We start from the raw sequence: 17,315 nt of genomic DNA on the forward strand, positions 1-17,315 counted from the left end.
AGGCAGGGAGAACAGTCACATCTGTAGCTGCATTTTACATAGTTAAAGACAGTGTGTATATCCTGCCCATCCCTGTCTTCTCTTGACTGCCCAGTCCCTGCTCCTTTGATCAGAGACTGCACAGGTCGAGACTTTCTATTGTTTTTATTTTTCTCCTCTGGATTCCCTCCACTCCTTGAATAATGTCCTGGAGCTGAATGTAACGCCAAGATGAAAGTGCATATGCTACTTGCTTACTTTTGCAGGACACAACATGCCATAAACTACCCTTACTGTTTATCTAGATCACAGAGAATATTTCATTTAGGAATTGGCACTTCTGTAGCGCTTAAATGGATAAATGTTACACTGACAAGCAATATAAAACTGATTTCTGCCTGTACCTTTTTTCTGTAGCTACTCTCCATTAGCAGATGCATTTTCTTGTCAGTTCCGGGGCCACAACCTGCCGTCGATGCTTTCCAAGTTCTCCCTCCCAGTGTCACTCTCGGAGTTCAAGAATCCACTTGCGCCGCCTGTTCAGGAGGTGAGATGGGGAATGTACAAGAGGTCCTTGTTCTCCTGCTAATGGGAAGAAGGAATGGTGTTGCTTCTGGAGTACCTAGTCAGGAACCTGCTATTGCTGGTTTAGAAGTTGCCAGTTACTGTGTTTCCAACCATATGATTTGTTGTGTCATATCCACATGCTGCTGTGTGGATGTTCTGTGCTAGCAAAGCACAATCCTAAACCAGACTGTTTCTTTACCTTGAGTGATATAGTAGGGAAAATTGAAACTCCATTTGGTCTGTTGAAAACTGTCATAAATTAGTAGGGCTGAGTGCAAGTTTGTGGATTCCTCACAATCACATTTAATTTTATTATATTCCATCTGCTTTAAGTTCACAATCTGGTTTTAAAAGCAAACTGTCTATTCACTTAGCTTTTGCTATGAAACTGGAATTGTTTAAAGGCTATTAGAGGAAGTAGACTCAGCATGTAGTCAACAGAAGTCCATGTGTTACAGCATTAGCATTTTAATGTTGAGATTTGGGATAATAATAGACTGATTTTGGATTTGTGAGCCATTGTTTTGCTTGTGCATCATGGCTTGCGGCATTTCTGGGAACTGGTGAAATACAAGAAGGAGCTCAATAATGTGAGGTGTCCTGGCTGACACTGTTACATTCCCAGATGAAGACGCTCAGACCTGTGCACATAGCTCATTGTGGCAAAGGAAGCACAGGCAGATTTCTGTAGCCGATTTCTTGTAGTGGTGTTTGCTAGCCTTCATACTTAGGTGACTTGCTGGCTGTGTGAATTTAGCCACTGTTCAGATATCTGGAAGATTAGCATCAGTTGCGCACACAGATCCAATTGTGAGAGAAGAATTTGTTGTAATTACAGGTTGGCAGAGATGATGATCAGAGATAAAGATAAGTAATGATGTAGCGTCTGATCCCAGTAGCGTGTACTGGTCAGCTGCCACCTTGGGACGTAAGAGGAAGAGTTCTATCGTTTTGTCAGTACTTTATCATAGTTACAGACAAATCAGTGTCCTGAAAATTGAAGCTGAATTAATAGCATTAATGTTATTATAGCTGTAGTAGCTTCAGGAGGCATTCTTATTCTCAGTACTCCTTTTAAAATTAATTACTTGCCTTAATACTTCTCCTTCAATACTTCTGGTTGTTCTTGGACATCCTGGTTTTGTTTAAAATACACAAATGAAATCTCTCACTTACTGCCACAGTTATGCCTTGAAACAGCAGTGCATGATCAATGTTTGCCAGAGCTTTTGGAGTACTGAAACGGCTCTTCTAGGCTGGCTGCCTTCTCTCTGATGCTCACCTGTCTGTAGCGGGGTCCTAAAGATCAACAACACGGCTTGTTTTCATCATCCTTTGAACGTGCATGGAAGGATGAAGGGTGATGCTGTGAAAAGCTACGAAGTGCCTTGTACAGTCTGAAAAGGGGAGCTGAGAACTGTGGTTGCAGAAGACTTGGGGCCACATTGGCAAGACACGTGTGAAGATGAAGGAGACCACCATACACTGGTGGGCGGTTCTGAGTCATGATGAGCTGCTTTTTGGTAAAGCTAAGCGTGACAGTTCTTGGGGGAGTTTAGACTAGAGAGAGTTCTTAAGTGTTTTCATATCAGTACATTTTCTTCTACTTTGATTTACCTATGTAGAACTCTTTGTATTATTGTTTTGTTAGGAGCTAGCCTTTTAAGAGAGATCAATCCGATCCATCCTGAAGTGGTCAGGCTGCAATTGTAATTAACAGAGAACCAGCTGATAAATTAATCTGATGAAATGTGGGTGGGTTTTTGTTCCGCTGTGCAGTGATAAAAGATGCTGTACCCTGAACTGTAAATATTGTCAAACGTTATTTGCTTTGCCTTTGAAAAAAGTTAACAAACTTGGGACCTCTCAATGTAATTTTGTTCTTTGTGTACATAGGAGGGTAGGTGGATATTTTTTTAACTTTAAAGATTGTCACTAGTAGTCTGTTACCTTGTGCTTTTTATCATGCTGACTATACTGTCTCAGTATTTCTGAAAGTCATCTGTGCTAGGTCAGTACTGTGGGAAGGGCTGTATTTTCTGCAGAAACTTACGGTCTCGTGGCATCTGTCCCATTTGGTTCTTGTCCTAAGCATGGGGTTGGCTCCCTCCTTTTGGCATGTGCCTCTGGATGGGCAGAGAAGGCATTAATAAAGTCCACAATACAGAATAGGAAAGCTGTTTGAAGAGCACTTCCTCCTGTTTTTATACAAAGTCATACAGTTTGATTTGAAAGAGGACAAAGTTATATTTGTTTGCTTACTTACCCCATATGGATGGAATTGCTCCATTCCTTTGGGGAGATGGGAAAAAAAAAAAAAGTGACACTGATATTTTTATACTTGGGGCCCTGTGGTATTTTTTGGCTGGTGGAGGTACAACCAACCGGCGATACCCTGAGCAAGGACAAGGATGAGATTGCCTTGAAAGACAAGAGTGCATGTCCACATTCTGCTTTTGATGTCTGTCTGTCAAGTAGGTGGGAGGTGTCCAGTGAGTGGTGCCTGCTGGGACTGCCAGTGCTCTTGGCCATGCCCTGGTGCTGGAGGCAGGAATTCTTAAGCCTGTCATCCTGATCTTTTTTCTTGCCTGTGATGACAAGCAGTATATTGCAGTTGAACTTGGTGGTAGTTTTATATCCATCAGTGGTCTTGTGCTTGTAAATTGAAAAGAATTTGGTGTTCATGTAGTCATCTCTGTGCTTGCTGACCCTTCTCTGTGTTTAACCTGCCTTGCTTGGATAGCAGTGTTGCAGCAGCCTGAGGATGAGGCTAGGCCTACAGCTCAGGTGATCTAACGATAGCGGTGTTGCTGAGAGGAGGCCCTGTTTTTCCTTTCCACACTCAGGTGTGTGCACACATACCTTCTTCCTTTCCCTCTTCCCTTTGTGCTAGAGCTCTGGCTTCTGTCCAGCTCGACTCTATTCATTTAACTTGTTTCAGCCGCGCTAGTTTTCTGCCAGGTTAGCAGGTGGAATTCGCTTGGGGGAGATCCAGCAAGCTGCAGGGCTGGCACAGGGTGAGGGAGGTACTTCTGCAGCTGGGCATGTGAGTGAGGAAAGCAGAAGCTGTTTTCCCCTTTTCACGGTGGTGAGTTGTCTGTTAGCTACACTGTGCTGTGTAGTGTCACCTGGGCTCGCAACAATCCAGTGCAGCCTGGGACAGTCCTGAGCAGCAACCAGTTCAGCTCATGCTGCTGGTGCTGGATCTCCCCAGGGTACGGCCGTGGGTTGAGGAGATCCTGTGAGCTGATACCATAGGGAAACTCATCTTTCCTTTTAGTGTTTTTACTGGAAAAGAGCAGTTTGCATCTCCCCTACCCCAACCCCAAAGAAGCTATCGTTCCTTCTGCTGCCTGTGACTGTTGGTTTCTGTCCTTGTGCTCTCCTCTCATGCATGTGGCACAGCCTTGATGTGACCACAGGGCACACCAGAGTGGAGCTCTGCTGGTGTTCTGTGGTGCACACTCCTTCATAACCTCCTGCAAATGCACAGAGACACCTGGTGACCTAAAACCTTTTGGTCAGGATACGTTCATTGACAGAGTGTGTGTACTAGGCACTGCACCTGGTGCAAGGGAATGCTTCAACCTGCTTCTCGGTGCAAGGCTTTTTGGACAACAGCAAATTTTCTTCACTCAGCTACTCTTCGCTAAGTTTCTTTGCAAACCAAGAGAAATGGGTAATGCTTGTGACTTCTCCTGATCCATGCATTATGGCCTCAGCTAGTTCATCTGTTTCAGAAGAAGCTATAACATCTCCCTACCCTGCCTGGAGGAGCAAACGTGGACTAGCAGGAGGGATCTTTCCACCCGTAAGGTAGAAGGAGCACACCTAGGTGAACTGGACATCCCATTTCCTCCCTGCATCCCCTTCACTACAGTAGCTCTTTGTCATAATGCACATTGTTATTATTGTAGTTATCTAATTCTCCCTTGATGAGGCTAGGATAACTGCAGAAAAAAAAAACCAGATGGGAAAGTATGACAGCTGCTGCTGAACAAAAAATGTTTAATTTTTCACTTTTGTTTTGATAAGTCTGGCCATCCTATTGGGAGTAAGGCAACGGTGGATGAGGCCTCTGCCTTGTGCATCCGGAAAACGTGCTGTGCTTTGTGTAACGGCTTGGTGGAAAATGAGGGAGTGTGTCAGGGGATGGGAGTGGGAGGAGAGCTGCATGCACATACCGAATAGGCAGTTGTGTCTTCCAAGAGACACGCTGCAAACGGGGCTGTTCTGCTGGGCATCTGGAAGGCATTAAGAGTCATGGGAGCTTTTGTTGGCAGAGCTATCAAAGTAGTATTAAGGTGCATTTATATTCAGTTGGACTAGGTATAAAATCAGTTTAAAAATTATGTTGTTCTGGGCCTAAATGGAGGCAATGGTTAAGCTGAGAATTGAAATCTGTTACCTAATGATTAAAATGGCAATATTAGACAATATTTTGTCCTACATTAACAGGGGTCTTCAGAGTCTGTTTGCAGTAAAATAAGTTTTGCTAGCCGATTGTTTTTCTTAAAACAATGTGGTTTGAATGATAAAGGCAGGCAATATATGTCAGCAAACATCCGTTTACCCCAGCGACTTTGAAGGTGCTATCCTATGGAGCCAAGCCAGCCCTTAGTCCTCAAGTCAGACCTCAAAGACTGCATGTGGCAAATAACTAGATAACCCAGACTGGAGAAAGGGGGCTCCTATACTTCCATAGGCAAAACAAACCATGTTTTAACTGCAAATGTATCCTGGTGTAGTGAGAAGCAAGCTAGGATTGAGTGCTTCTGGGCTGCTGTTTTCCCTTCCCTCTCCTGAATCTGTTGCTGGTCCCAGTTACCCTGGCGTTTTCCTTAGTGTTTTAGGCCTGACAAAGAAAACGGCCTTAAAGAATCCTTGCAGGAAATGTGGTTTATTTAACATATTATTCAAGAGTTTTACAAACGCTCCCCTTGGTTCCCAGAGGGAAGAGAATAGTGAATGCTGGATCTTGTCCCTCCAAGATTTGGGGCTGAGCTTTCCTCTGACTGTCCCAAACTGCCCAGATGGGCTGACGTATAGTGCCTGTGTTTTCAGAAGCTAATACATCTTCTCTGCTTCTGTCAGTAAGCACAAAGCAATGTATTGTTACCAATGCCGCCCTGCATGACCACACGCTCTAACTCTTCCCAGGGCCTGCTGCACCATGGGGCCGGCAGACAGAGGGGCTGGCCGTGGGCTGCTGCGTGCCAGCAGGAGCGGTCCACATGCTGCAGCAGACGGGACCCCCTCACAGCAGACTGGAAAGAGACGTAGGGAGACAGGAAGGATGAAAGGAATATGGATAAAATTTAGAGTTGATTGGTAGTTAAATTAAGCAATGAAAAACGTTTCATTCTATATTTCTGTCACAGTTGTGGTGTTTCAGCCAAAAAAGGCTGGCCGTGGATTCCTACCGTGCCAGATGATGGCTTGAGCGAGTGGAGGCGGCCCTGGGAGCGGGGCATAGCCTCGCCTGAGAAGCTACTCCCAGACCTTTTGGCTTCAGCAAGGAGCCCAGCTAATCAAGTAGGCTGAGACCGAGCACGAAGATAACGGTGTATCTCTGAGGGAGGAAGGGCGCTTCCTGCAGCCAGCGCAGCACAGATGGTGCAGGGAAGCCTCTTCTCCTGCAGGCCTGCCTGTAAGCTCCATCAGAGCTCAAAAGGAGCAGGTGGGGAATGGATGTAAATTCACGGTTCGTGTCCTGAAGGACAAGCAGCAGAACGTATTAGCAAAGCCTCTGCTAGACCTTGTCTGTGAAAACAATTGCTGCTTTTGGTAAGAAATAGGTTTAAACCTGGAAAAAGTGGAAATGGCGTGAGGCACGTGCAGTGATGGCATGGAGCACACAGTTTTGGGCATGGTGCCGGGTGCAGGGCGCTGCAGCGCTTGAGCTTTTTTTCTAGGACTAGATTTTAAGAGGCACCAAATTTCCACTGAAGTCGAGCTAATACAGATAACCGTCAATGATCTTAATGTTCTCTTATCTGGGGATGATTATTCAGGCTCACTTCAATATGGAAGAATAGTTTCCTCTAGTTCTGAAGTTAGTCACAGCTGATCTCCAGCTCTCCCACTTACAGCACAAAGGCGTTTGGCCGTCGTTGGTTGTACAGTGTTAGGGTTGTAAAGCTGTAACACCATGTTCGCCTGGCTGCTTGTTCCACTGAGCATAGCTGCTGGCTCAGGGTGGCTCTCCAGCTATTTGCACAAGAGCGTAGAGGTGAAGGTGTGTATGCAGAATTAGAAAGTGTTGGTTAAGACTTTCCACGCACATGGAGCTGTAATGAAAGCAACTGGCTATTTCTGTAGTTCACGAAACCACCGAAGTGACCAGTGGAGGCTGGTTGAGGTCAGGCCCTACCCGGCAGATTCTGCAGGTCTGGTAGAGCCTGACTTACTGTCTCCTTGAATTGCCTTGGATTTTTCCAGGGTGGTTCTGTGCTGTGAAATGCGCAGACCTCTTTCATTTGATAGGGAACTAGCTAATCAGACATCGCTGCCTGCCAACAGGTCGGAAATTGAAGTAAAATATATGAGACATCTTTTCATCCAGGCCTCCTGTGTCTGGAAGGAAGGTTTTTAGCAATGTAATCGCTGCAGTAAGCCTCCTCTTGTCTTCCAGGCTGATTTCAGGTGTTAGCAAAACACTATGCATTTGGTATCTTTTGCCAGCCTTCCTCTTCTGTAGATTTGCTATTAAACATATAAAATGAACTCTGGCTTTTCCAAAAAAGATATGTTTGAAGGCGATCCCAGATAATGTTTTAAGATTAAAATCTGTTCAGCCCCCAAAAGTGGTAATCCCTGAAAAGACAGGGTGTGGGTCTGTCTGCAAACAGAAGATACTGCTTTTGTGGTTTGATTGCAGAGGAGGAACTGAGAATTACAAGATTTATGGAAAAAGGAAAATTATTTGGGCTGATGAACTTCAGTTTGGGGCTTTTATTGAGATTTGGCCTGTTACCCTGATGATTAATACAGCAGAGCTAACTTCCTTCTCAGAGTCTGAGCTCATTCTGCATGTGTTTCTCTCACCAAAACAGTGTTGGTTGCTATGAAATCCCCAAACAGCTTTTGTTAGTGAATCAGTGTTTTCAGAGCCGTTAGCTATGGGAAGGGTTGCCGGCAGTGATATGAAAAGGCTTTTTGTGCAGGAATTCAGATGTGATGATGCGTTTTGAATGCTCCTCCAAAACTCCTGAAAGCAGGCCATGCCATGAACCTGCAAATGCCTGTCCCTCACTCTGCCCACTGCTTTCAGCATCGCTCTGGGGACACTGTGCAGGTCTGCAGCTGCTGGAACACAAAGGTGGTGTGCATGTTTGTTTAACTTGAGCATCATCTCTTGGTGCTTTTGAAACTCTTGCCTATCTGCACCCTAACCACCTAGGTGCCTGTATAAGCTTGACCTGCCCTATTATTGCAGAGGGATGGCGAGCAAATGGGGCATATTAACCCTCTGCACTGAGAGGGGCCTCCTTGGCAGCAGCAGGCTGCTATCTCTTGCCAAGGTTTCTGCGGCTGTTTCTGTGTCGCCAAGTCCTGGCAGGGCTCTGATCTCAGGTCCCTCCCATGGTCATGCAGCAATTTCCCGTCTGACAGCAAATGGCTCCTACTTCTGGGCACCACTGGTTGCTTCATCTCTGCCCCTTCACCCTGCCCTCTCCCTGGCTTTCTCAGGAAACATGCGCTTTAATCTGACCGCTCTGGGATTTGACCCTTTGGTGACTACTTATTTTAGCAGGCCTCGTGTAGAAACCAGCAACCTGGTCTCTGGGTTCACGCTGTTGGGCTGTGGGCAGCAGGGCCTGCCTCTGGCTGACTCATTTTCCCATGTCTGGTCGCTCAGAAGGAAGGCTAGCCCCTTGTTTGAGCACCTATTAAACGTACGGAAGGGCTCCAGGTGGGGTTGTGTGGCTCCATTTGTGTGGCTGAAGCGTTGGGTGGTGAGGGGATGCGGCTGCTCTGCCACCACCCAGCAGGTGCGGGAGCTATGGCAAGGGGCAGGGCTGCTTCGTTTGAGGACACTGGCTGTGCATATGTGTAGCATAAAGACATGTTGATCGTTAAAGGCTTGATTACAGCCTGAGCATCCACAAAAGCTTTTTAAGTGTGATGAACGTGTGTGCCTGGTCACTTTTTTATGATTGGAGAAGAGATAAAACTGTTGTTTTTCGTGGAAAGCACTTCTTGTGACTTAGTCACAAAGCCTAACCTTTGTGCATTGTTTTCCTCCTGTATTTTATTTCACGGGTCTTTCATACCTCATTCCTCACTCTGCAGACTCAGCTCATTCAAATGGTGATATGGATGCTCCAACACCGGCTTCTTATTCAGCTTCACACGTACGTCTGTCTGATGGTGCCACCAAACGAGGAGGATTTCCGAGCCCAAGACGAAGACATGCCCTTTACTGCTAGAGTTGGAGGCCGAAGTTTAAGCACCCCCAATGCTCTCAGCTTTGGTTCTCCAAGTACGAGCACACTTTTCTCTGCTGTTCAGGCTACAGCCCACTTCTAGAGCTTCCCTTAGTGATGCCTAGGGTAATCAGGCCTTGGTAACAAGACTAACTCGTCTTTGCTTGGAGTCTTAATTTGGTCCAGCCCTGCTTAAATTTAGAGCTGGGCATTGGTGAAAGTCTTAAGGGCTACACACTCTTTGTAAAAAGGAGTAGTGCTTTGTAATTTGCCGAGTTCTTATTTGGTCACGTAAAATGTTTTACTAGAGGTACTTCCATTTTCTCAAAGTAACTTCCTGCTTCCTTGCTGTACACAAAAGTAACTGCCATGTTCCCCTGGCTGCACTGCTGTTACTGCATGAACTTTGGTTTTCAGGAGAGGAAGAAAATTGTGAGAATTTGTTTCAAACAGCACTGGTTTCTGCGGGCTGCAGAGCCACCTAAGGAGGAGATGCACAGCTAGCTGTCGTTTGCGCAGATGGTTGCTTTTCTGTTTATGTATCCTGATTGCTTTAATTTCCTCAGTGCCATTCTTCTGGGTGATTCCAGGAAAGCATTTTTTCAAGAGTATAAATCGGATACAATGCTGAAATCCCCAAACTTTCCTGCCTGTACTGTTACAAGCAGCATTCTCAGAATGCCACTGAGGTTGGATATCAGGAGAGGTTTCTGTACAACTTTCAGCTTTGCAGAAGTCATGAATTAGGGCAGAAGTTTTGGAATGTGAGTCCGATAAGTCTGCGATCTGCTTATTCTGGCTCACTCACAAGAGGATATTGCTTCTTGGCCTTTCTTTCTGCTTGCTCCCACCTTCTGTGCTGCTAGGCTTTTTATGTTACCACTTCACGGTATTCCAGCAGAGCTGGCTGGGAATTTTCTTTTCAGATGTTTTTAATGGACTGTTTATAGTCTCCAGAAGTACAATTTTCCACATAAATTGATGACTTTGTTGAAACATTTGACTTTCCCATTGAGAAAATCGCTGTGTTGTCATATGACTAATGGCAGATACATGCAGCAGTTAGAGAGCCACTTTCTTTGCTCTACAAATCTGAAGGGATTATTTGGAAAGACTGCACAGAAACAGCCTGAATTGATAATCTTTGCATTGTTGTGCTGAGGAACATAAAAACGCTGTGTGTCTCTCTCTCCTCCCTTGATAGCTAGTAGTGATGACATGACTCTGACAAGCCCTAGCATGGATAATTCCAGCGCTGAGTTGATACCTGGTGGGGACTCACCCCTAAATAAAAGGATGACGGAGAATCTCCTAGCAAGCTTGTTGGAACATGAGCGGGAAGCTATCCTTAATGTCCCTGCTGCCCAGAATCCAGAAGATCTTCGCATGTTCGCAAGGTAGGAAACGAGGAGTGCGAATGCCATCTTTTTTTCTTATCCGTGCTGTTTTATTAGAGGATTGGCGTGGACTCTGAGAAAATCCCATTAGCTTGGGATTTTAGAGGATAAATTCTTTTGGGTTTGTTCCCCTTACACCTATTTCATCTGTATACGTCAGTTTGTGACAAAAAACTAATATATGTGTTACAAGAACACTTGTTAACAAAGAGTCCTGGATGTGTGAAGGAACATCAGGGCGTATGGTTGGACAACAAGGACTTCACTGGTTGCCTGCTGCCAGTTTTTCTGTGGCTGCACGTGGTAGACATAAAACTGCATAGCCTGAAGAAACCTTCTAAGCATGCAAAGCACAGACCCAGTCATGCTGATGCTGTCATTTTTTGTCCACTGATATTTCCAAGCCAGCTATCCTTTATTTTAAGGTTTGTAAACTTTGTGCAAATATGAGACGGAGACAAAAAGCATCAGACACAAAGCCAGCCTGAATACTTTTACAGGCCAGTCTACCAATGTTTCAAGGTCTGTTTTGCAGAGATGAGCTGCTCGTTACATTAAGTTAGTTAGGCCAGAGTCACTGGGATGTGTGATGAGTAGCACACGGTTTTGTTGTTACAAATTTCAACACAACAAAAATATGCAAGACGTGGTTCTGCACATGGTAAAAAGCAGAACGATTTCCTAACCAGCCATATGGGAAGAAGGTGTGGGGGAAAATACTTTTTCTTCCTAAGCATTTCAAAACACTGGAATGGAGCTTTCACTGGTTTTCATACTTGTGGAGCGGGAAAACCACCTGAGGCAAGTACTGCAGCTTTTCGTGTACATCCCAGATTCAGTTGGTAATCCTCTGAGAAGCTGGTTCTCGCCCTAGGATGGATATAGTCAAGTAGCCCAGAGACACTGTAATAGCAAAAAATACTTTTCTTGTCTGCGGCAAAGCTTGCAGCTGTGCTGTGCTCAGGTATTTTCATAGCGCTCCCCCAGGCTTGTGGGTAGGTACTGCTCTCTGAATTACTCATCTCCTCCATCCTCTGTAAACTGTTCAGAGGATATTCTCTGATTGAGAGGCAACACTTTGGCCATTTGAGAACTCTGAAATGTTTTTTCATTGTTACCAGATAAGTTGCTACAAAACCAGTGAGAAAGGAAAGTAAAAACAACATCATAATTGGTGACATCTTAAGACAGAATTTGTGGAGGATGCTTTGGAGCAGTTTAGTGGCAGCGCAGCTTCTTAGTTATCCTAGGGAGGGGGAAGGATTTCATGATTGCTCCCCTATCACTTCCCTCATCTGGGTGAAGCAGCTGTTTGAAACTACAGATGCAAAAAATTACTTTGATTTCTTCATAAAACCAGCTGCCGTAACCAGGAAGCTGTCTGAACAATGTTTATTTTGCAGTTTGCTTGTGCACCAGGTTCTTTTGCGGATCCCCAGGATGATTGAATTGATTGAGTTGACAACTGCATGGCTTACTCTTAAGTCAGCAGTGAGGAAGAGAGAAGATACAGTAAACAAACGGGTCCTACGGGTAGGATGCTGGAGCATATAAATAGAAATGCTTATGCAAGATGCTCTTGGTTACCGGTGGCTTTATGAGACACTGTAACTTGGAGGTTGTGGCTGTATTTTCTCCCTTTTTTTGCTGTAAACCAGCAGAGATCGGTTTCTGGGTAAACCTCTTAATGAAAGCATAAACAACTGTGGAAAGGCCGGTGGAGTGAAGGAGCTGATCTCCCTCATTACCCTAATAGGCATTCCTGTGCCAGCTCTTTTTGCTTCATTTTGAGGAATAGCAGCCTGGTGAGGGCTGTGCTCTGGCAAATAGCTATGCTGTATCAGCTGCCTCCCAGAACAAACTCCTGCTATAAATGCATCGTTAGTGCACTAAATATACTGCAACTGCCCTTCCAGCGTAGCTGTGTGTGCACACAAAGGGATGGGCTATTTTCAGCAGAGCAATAAATTTCAGCCCTGTACATTTTCTTGTGTCTCTGCCTCGGAGGGCAGAAGGAGCTTGTGCCTGGCCATTGCCATGCAGAGCAGGTATTTGCCAGACAAGAACCTGAAGGGTAAATAGGGAATACTGAAGCTTGGCTCCAGCAGTGGGTGCCTTAACCCTCATAACGTTGTATGGGAATTGAAATCCAAGTTCTTTCCTTAGGTGCTGCTGGAGGAGGGTTGGCCTGTCCTTCCAGAGGTAAACTCAAGAAAGAGACAAGTTCTTTTTGAGCTAGACCTTCAGCAACGCACACAAAGTGTTCCTCACTGCATGTAAAGCAGTGCTTTTAAAGACAGTTTGAGGCTTTACTCGTGGCTTCTCTCCCAAGCCATGGGTCTGGGGTTACTTTCAGGATTATTTTTTTTTCTTGCTCTTAGAATGAGAGATGGAGATCCTTTACTCCACTGAGGAATGCTCACTGGTGGCACTAAGCTGTGGACAGTTCTGCTCCATTTTCAAGCCGTGCTAGTGGAAGGGGTATCTCCTCGGCCAGAAATAAGCTAATTTTATTTGACTGACTAGTCTGAGATAATCCTTGGTGGGTGGGTGTGTTTAAGAACGCTACACTGCTGTTAGCGGGGCAGCTCATATAACTTGAAGAGGGGAGAACAGTGATGAGCAATGGGAAGCCATAATCTCCCACCTCTGCATCTGGAAGGGCACATCTGTCAACAGACCTATCTGTGCAGCTGCAGGGGGACCCAAATGCAGCGTTACTACCACAAGAAGTGCCACCTTCTGTCCTGTTTGGGTGCTGTAAATGTTCATTGCCCTTAAAAAGGCGAAGGTAGTGCCCATCTTCACTGGAGCTGTGAGCCCCAGGTTACAGCTTTGTAGATTTTGCTTGGATTTTTGGGAAAACTTCCGTGGCATGGTGGTGCAGCGCAGGCCAGATTACCCAGGCATGTGGGGGTATCTCCGTCCTGGGGCAGTTTCAGTGCTTGGCTAGAAAAAGCTACAGCGTTGGCAATAGTCCTGCTGGAGCAGGATGCTGGACTAGACTTTAGAGGTGTCTTCCAGACGGCATTTTTGTGATATTCTTTAATATCCTCTCTAGCTTTTATTGGAGTGGAAAGTATTTCATCTTGACCGGTTACAAATCCAGACTCTTTTTGAATACAGGATGGATTTATTTATTGGAAAACTCCCGCTTAGGCTGTGTTGCTGTTGAAAGCCAGGTCAGAATCATTTGCACAGAAGGGAGCTGTGCCAGGAGATGAGCGCATGGGCAGTCACGGTGAGCAGCTCTGTACCAGGGAGGGAATACGCAGCTTTGAAAATCTTTTTCAAAATCACTTTTTTAACAGTGATACAATATAGAAAAATTTCTGGTAATGCCTCAGGGAATGGCCTAGTTCTGACACATGCACGGTCAAACTGACACTGTCCCTGCTCACGGCCACTGCTCAGTGCGCACTGGTTGCCACCGGCCCAGGGGAGGAAGCCAATTAGCCTGATTTAAGTACCCAGTGGGAGATCCTGCAAAAGGCAAATGCACAGCCCGCACAGTGGAAAGGTAAATACGACTGGAGCTTGTCCGTCTGTTGTTTGTTTGTACTGCAGGCACAGAGACGTAGCAGTTAAGTTCTACATGATGGTGCCAACCTGAGAGCTGGCGGATGAACATCAGAGCAGACGGGAGTTCGCAGCGTGCTGGGGGCTGCCACAGCCCCAGGCTGCCGGCAGCGGTGAGGCAGTGAGGGACCCGGCTCTGAGCTTCCACACAGCGGTCTGGGGAACAGGACAGGGGTGAGAGGAGGGACACAGCAAATTGCAGAGCAGAGAAACACAAATGGCAGTGGACTAGAGGTGAAACCTACTCTGTGCAGTGTGGGGAGGGTGTGATGGAGGGAGGCTTGTTGCAGTGACTCCTTTCCAGTCACCATGGAGGGTGATGGGGGACAGGAGCGCCTAGCCTGAGCAGCAGCAGTCAGCCAGGCAGATGTCAGTTCTTCAGGGGAAGCACGAGACCCCCCATCCTGCTGTCACGTGAAAATAGGCAGGAATGGTCTAAGGATGGTTGGTGTCTTTTGAGGGCTGTTCCTGCCTGAGGACTGTATGGATGAATTGCAAAACAGCTCATGTTATCTCCACTCATTTTTGCTGTCAGTTGGCACGAAGCAGCAAGCCAGCATATTCCCGAACTGCAGATGGGTACGGAAACACCAGCAAGAGCTGCTGGAGCACAGTGTGATGTGCAACACGTGCGGACGCACATCTGCCTGTGTAGCTGGGAAGTGATTGTGCCGTATGTGTTCAGGCCTGGACGGGTAGGAGTGTCTGAGCGCCATGTGCAGGATGGTTCGGTTCCTACGCTTGGGAGGTTGTCACGGCGATTAAGAGCCTGAGTGGCTTCCGTTAGGGCCATGAAGGTCTCTGGGGAGCAGGTCCTCAGCCATCAGGGACTTGCTGCAGTGGTTTGTCTTAGGCCCTGCCGTGCCTGCCTGCGCGGGGCTGAGGTTATCTGATGTCTGTAAGCGTGCTGGGGGCCAGCGAAGGCCGATCTGTGCTGTCTCTAAAGAGAACGGGGAATTTAAGAAGCCAGTGTTGTTTGAGCTTAGGCTTCAGGGATTTTGGGGTTCTTTGGGGGCCTTATAACTCCCAGAGCTTCTCTGTGGTGCCTGTCACCAAAATTTCCATCTGTCTGTTGCAACTGCTCCACCCAACCCAAGCTGACCAAGCCTCAAGTGCACAACCTGTAGTTCCTAAGTCCCTTGGGCTGCTGTGAGGGAAAACATGCCCGATTCTGAAAGCAAGCGTAGGTCCCCAGGCCGTGCCGCAGAGCCGTGACAGGGCAATGCGGGCCCAGCTAAGGGCGCAGAAGTGACTCTGCTGTGTCCCAACTTCTCAAGGCTTGTGGCTCCTCGCTTTCTGAAATGGAAACTGTATTGAAAAGGGACCACCTCAGGAAATGCCCCAGGCTAGGAAACCTTTTGGTACAAGGAGGCCCTTTGCAAAGCCACAAAGCCGGGGAGTCCCCTGCTTTTCCAGGGGCTTGCTGTGCTAGGCATGCCTAAGGTAAGAACCGATTGAATTCCCCTCAAGTTTCATGTAAATGAGGGACACAACCCAAGTGCCTTCTGATTTGTGTCCCATGGGAGTGGAAACCTTGAGGGTGGCAGTATTGGTTCTAGCTGTGTGCACTTGCTTTTGGCTCATGTGCCTCCCTTGTCTCCTTCCCTGCAGGCTGCTGCACTATTTCCGAGGCCGACATCATTTGGAGGAGATCATGTACAATGAGAACATGCGGCGCTCCCAGCTCCTCATGCTGTTTGACAAGTTCCGCAGCGTGCTGGTGGTGACCAGCCACGAGGACCCCGTGATTTCAGTTTTTCAGTCTCTCTTAAAGTGACTCTGCTGGCAAAGGAAGGGAACCTGCTACGCTCTCCATACCGATAGTCTGAAAGATGCCTGAAGGAGGCTATTTTAGTTCCTTCTTTCCATGTGACATCGAGCAGGTTCTCCTGCTCTGTGCCTCAGTTTTCCATCCGCTCCCTGTGGCGACAGCTGAGGCCAGTCTGAGGGCTCTGGGGCCCGCTGCGGGACAGTGTGCGCTTGCTTAGCCCTTCCCTGATCCTGCTCCCTCCCCAGGGTTGTGAGAGTGGGCCAGGAAGACTTCAGCTGCAGTGTTAGTGACAGTACTTCACCCTGGGGCGGCCACCGGTGCGTCAGCAGCGCTTTCTCTGCCCTGCAGCAGCATGACAGCTGGGTCATTCAGCCGCGAGCACTGTCTGTGAGCAGCCTGTCCCCACGGCACAGCGCGCATGGCCTCTGCTCAAGGGCAGAGTGGAGCTGGCCTGGCTTTTAGGGAAGAGTCCCTGGGCACCGAGGAATTCTGTTTGATCAGTTACCTGGCAGCCGTGAGAACACAGGTAGGGAGGCAGAGTATCGCAAGTAAACAGTTTCATGAATGAGCTCGCTCACTGTGTTACAGCTTATTATTGCCTCTCCCCACTAGCCTCATGACAAAGTGCCCATTTGAGCACATCTGCACCAAGTGGCCCCTGCGTCTGGGAGGCTTCAGGGTTTCCAATTTTTCACCGGGGAGGGGGAGCTTTGTTGTTGAGCAGGACCAAAATTAGCTGGTCAAGCTGCAGGTGCATGGGCACATTAGTTCCACAGAGCCAGCAGCAGGTGCTAAGGGCACTCGCCCTTGTCCCCCAGGGCTTGTTTTGTTCCTCCCTTCCCCTCCCTGCAAGCATGGCTGCGGCTGCCAGCAACCAGACTGGGAACCAGGCCTGGTTAACACTGTCCAGCGGAAAAACAAGATCCAGGTCTGTACATGGCCGCGGTTCCTGCTGGGGCCGAGGACAGCTCGTCAGCCACGCCAGCCCTGGTTCTGGGGACAGCAGAAGCTTACACCAGCTCTGAGGCCACCGTTCCCCTCAGCTGCTCTGTGCTGCATACCCGGGGCAGGTCTTTCCCTCCATGGTGGCGGCTTCCCGGGGTGGGTGTTGTTCAGGGATTGTAAGGCTCCTCCTGGAGACCTTCCCTTATACCACACACACACACACACCCTGAAGCTTTTCCCAGAGCTGCAGGCTCTCATGGAGCAGCTTCACATGCACACGCAAACTGGGTGAAACCGTGAGCTTTATGTAACCTACCACCAGCAATGCGCCGGGGGAGCCCAGTGCCCACGGCGCACCAGATACACGATGACAGCTGCTTACTCAGGGCCCCTGCAGCTGCAAGCGGGGATGTGAGAGAAGAGCAAAAGCAGTATCTGACCTAAAAAATCAGATCAACATCGGTGTAGGGCCCCAGTTCCAACCAGGTCCCAGCAACTGCGGCTCAAGAGCTACTCGGATCACCATAACAAGGGGCCAAAAAAATTTTTACATGTGATGGGGACAGGGTTTTGAAAAAAATTGAGCTTCTCTTGCCTGTGAGTCCTAAGGCGGAGGGTGCAGGATGTCCCTGTCACCCTTCAGCCAGC

At 47.5% G+C, this 17,315-nt stretch overlaps 1 protein-coding gene across 13 annotated transcripts in view; it reads left to right on the forward strand.

Annotated features, from left to right (window-relative positions):
• NPRL3 (NPR3 like, GATOR1 complex subunit) overlaps positions 1 to 16,292 on the forward strand; it is a 45,146-nt gene extending 28,854 nt beyond the window's left edge. For 12 of the 13 annotated variants that reach the window (XM_037386111.1, XM_037386113.1, XM_037386112.1 and 9 more), the window contains 4 exons: positions 397 to 526; positions 8,842 to 9,031; positions 10,180 to 10,372; positions 15,563 to 16,292. In XM_037386111.1, the coding sequence (XP_037242008.1) occupies positions 397 to 526; positions 8,842 to 9,031; positions 10,180 to 10,372; positions 15,563 to 15,728 (679 nt within the window). In that variant the 3' untranslated portion in view covers positions 15,729 to 16,292. The remainder of the gene's footprint in view (positions 1 to 396; positions 527 to 8,841; positions 9,032 to 10,179; positions 10,373 to 15,562) is intronic. The other variant, XM_037386115.1, reaches the window with a different exon arrangement.
• Positions 16,293 to 17,315: the final 1,023 nt, after the last annotated feature.

This window comes from Falco rusticolus, chromosome 4 (assembly GCF_015220075.1).
Source record: "Falco rusticolus isolate bFalRus1 chromosome 4, bFalRus1.pri, whole genome shotgun sequence".
Taxonomy (NCBI): Eukaryota; Metazoa; Chordata; class Aves; order Falconiformes; family Falconidae; genus Falco; species Falco rusticolus.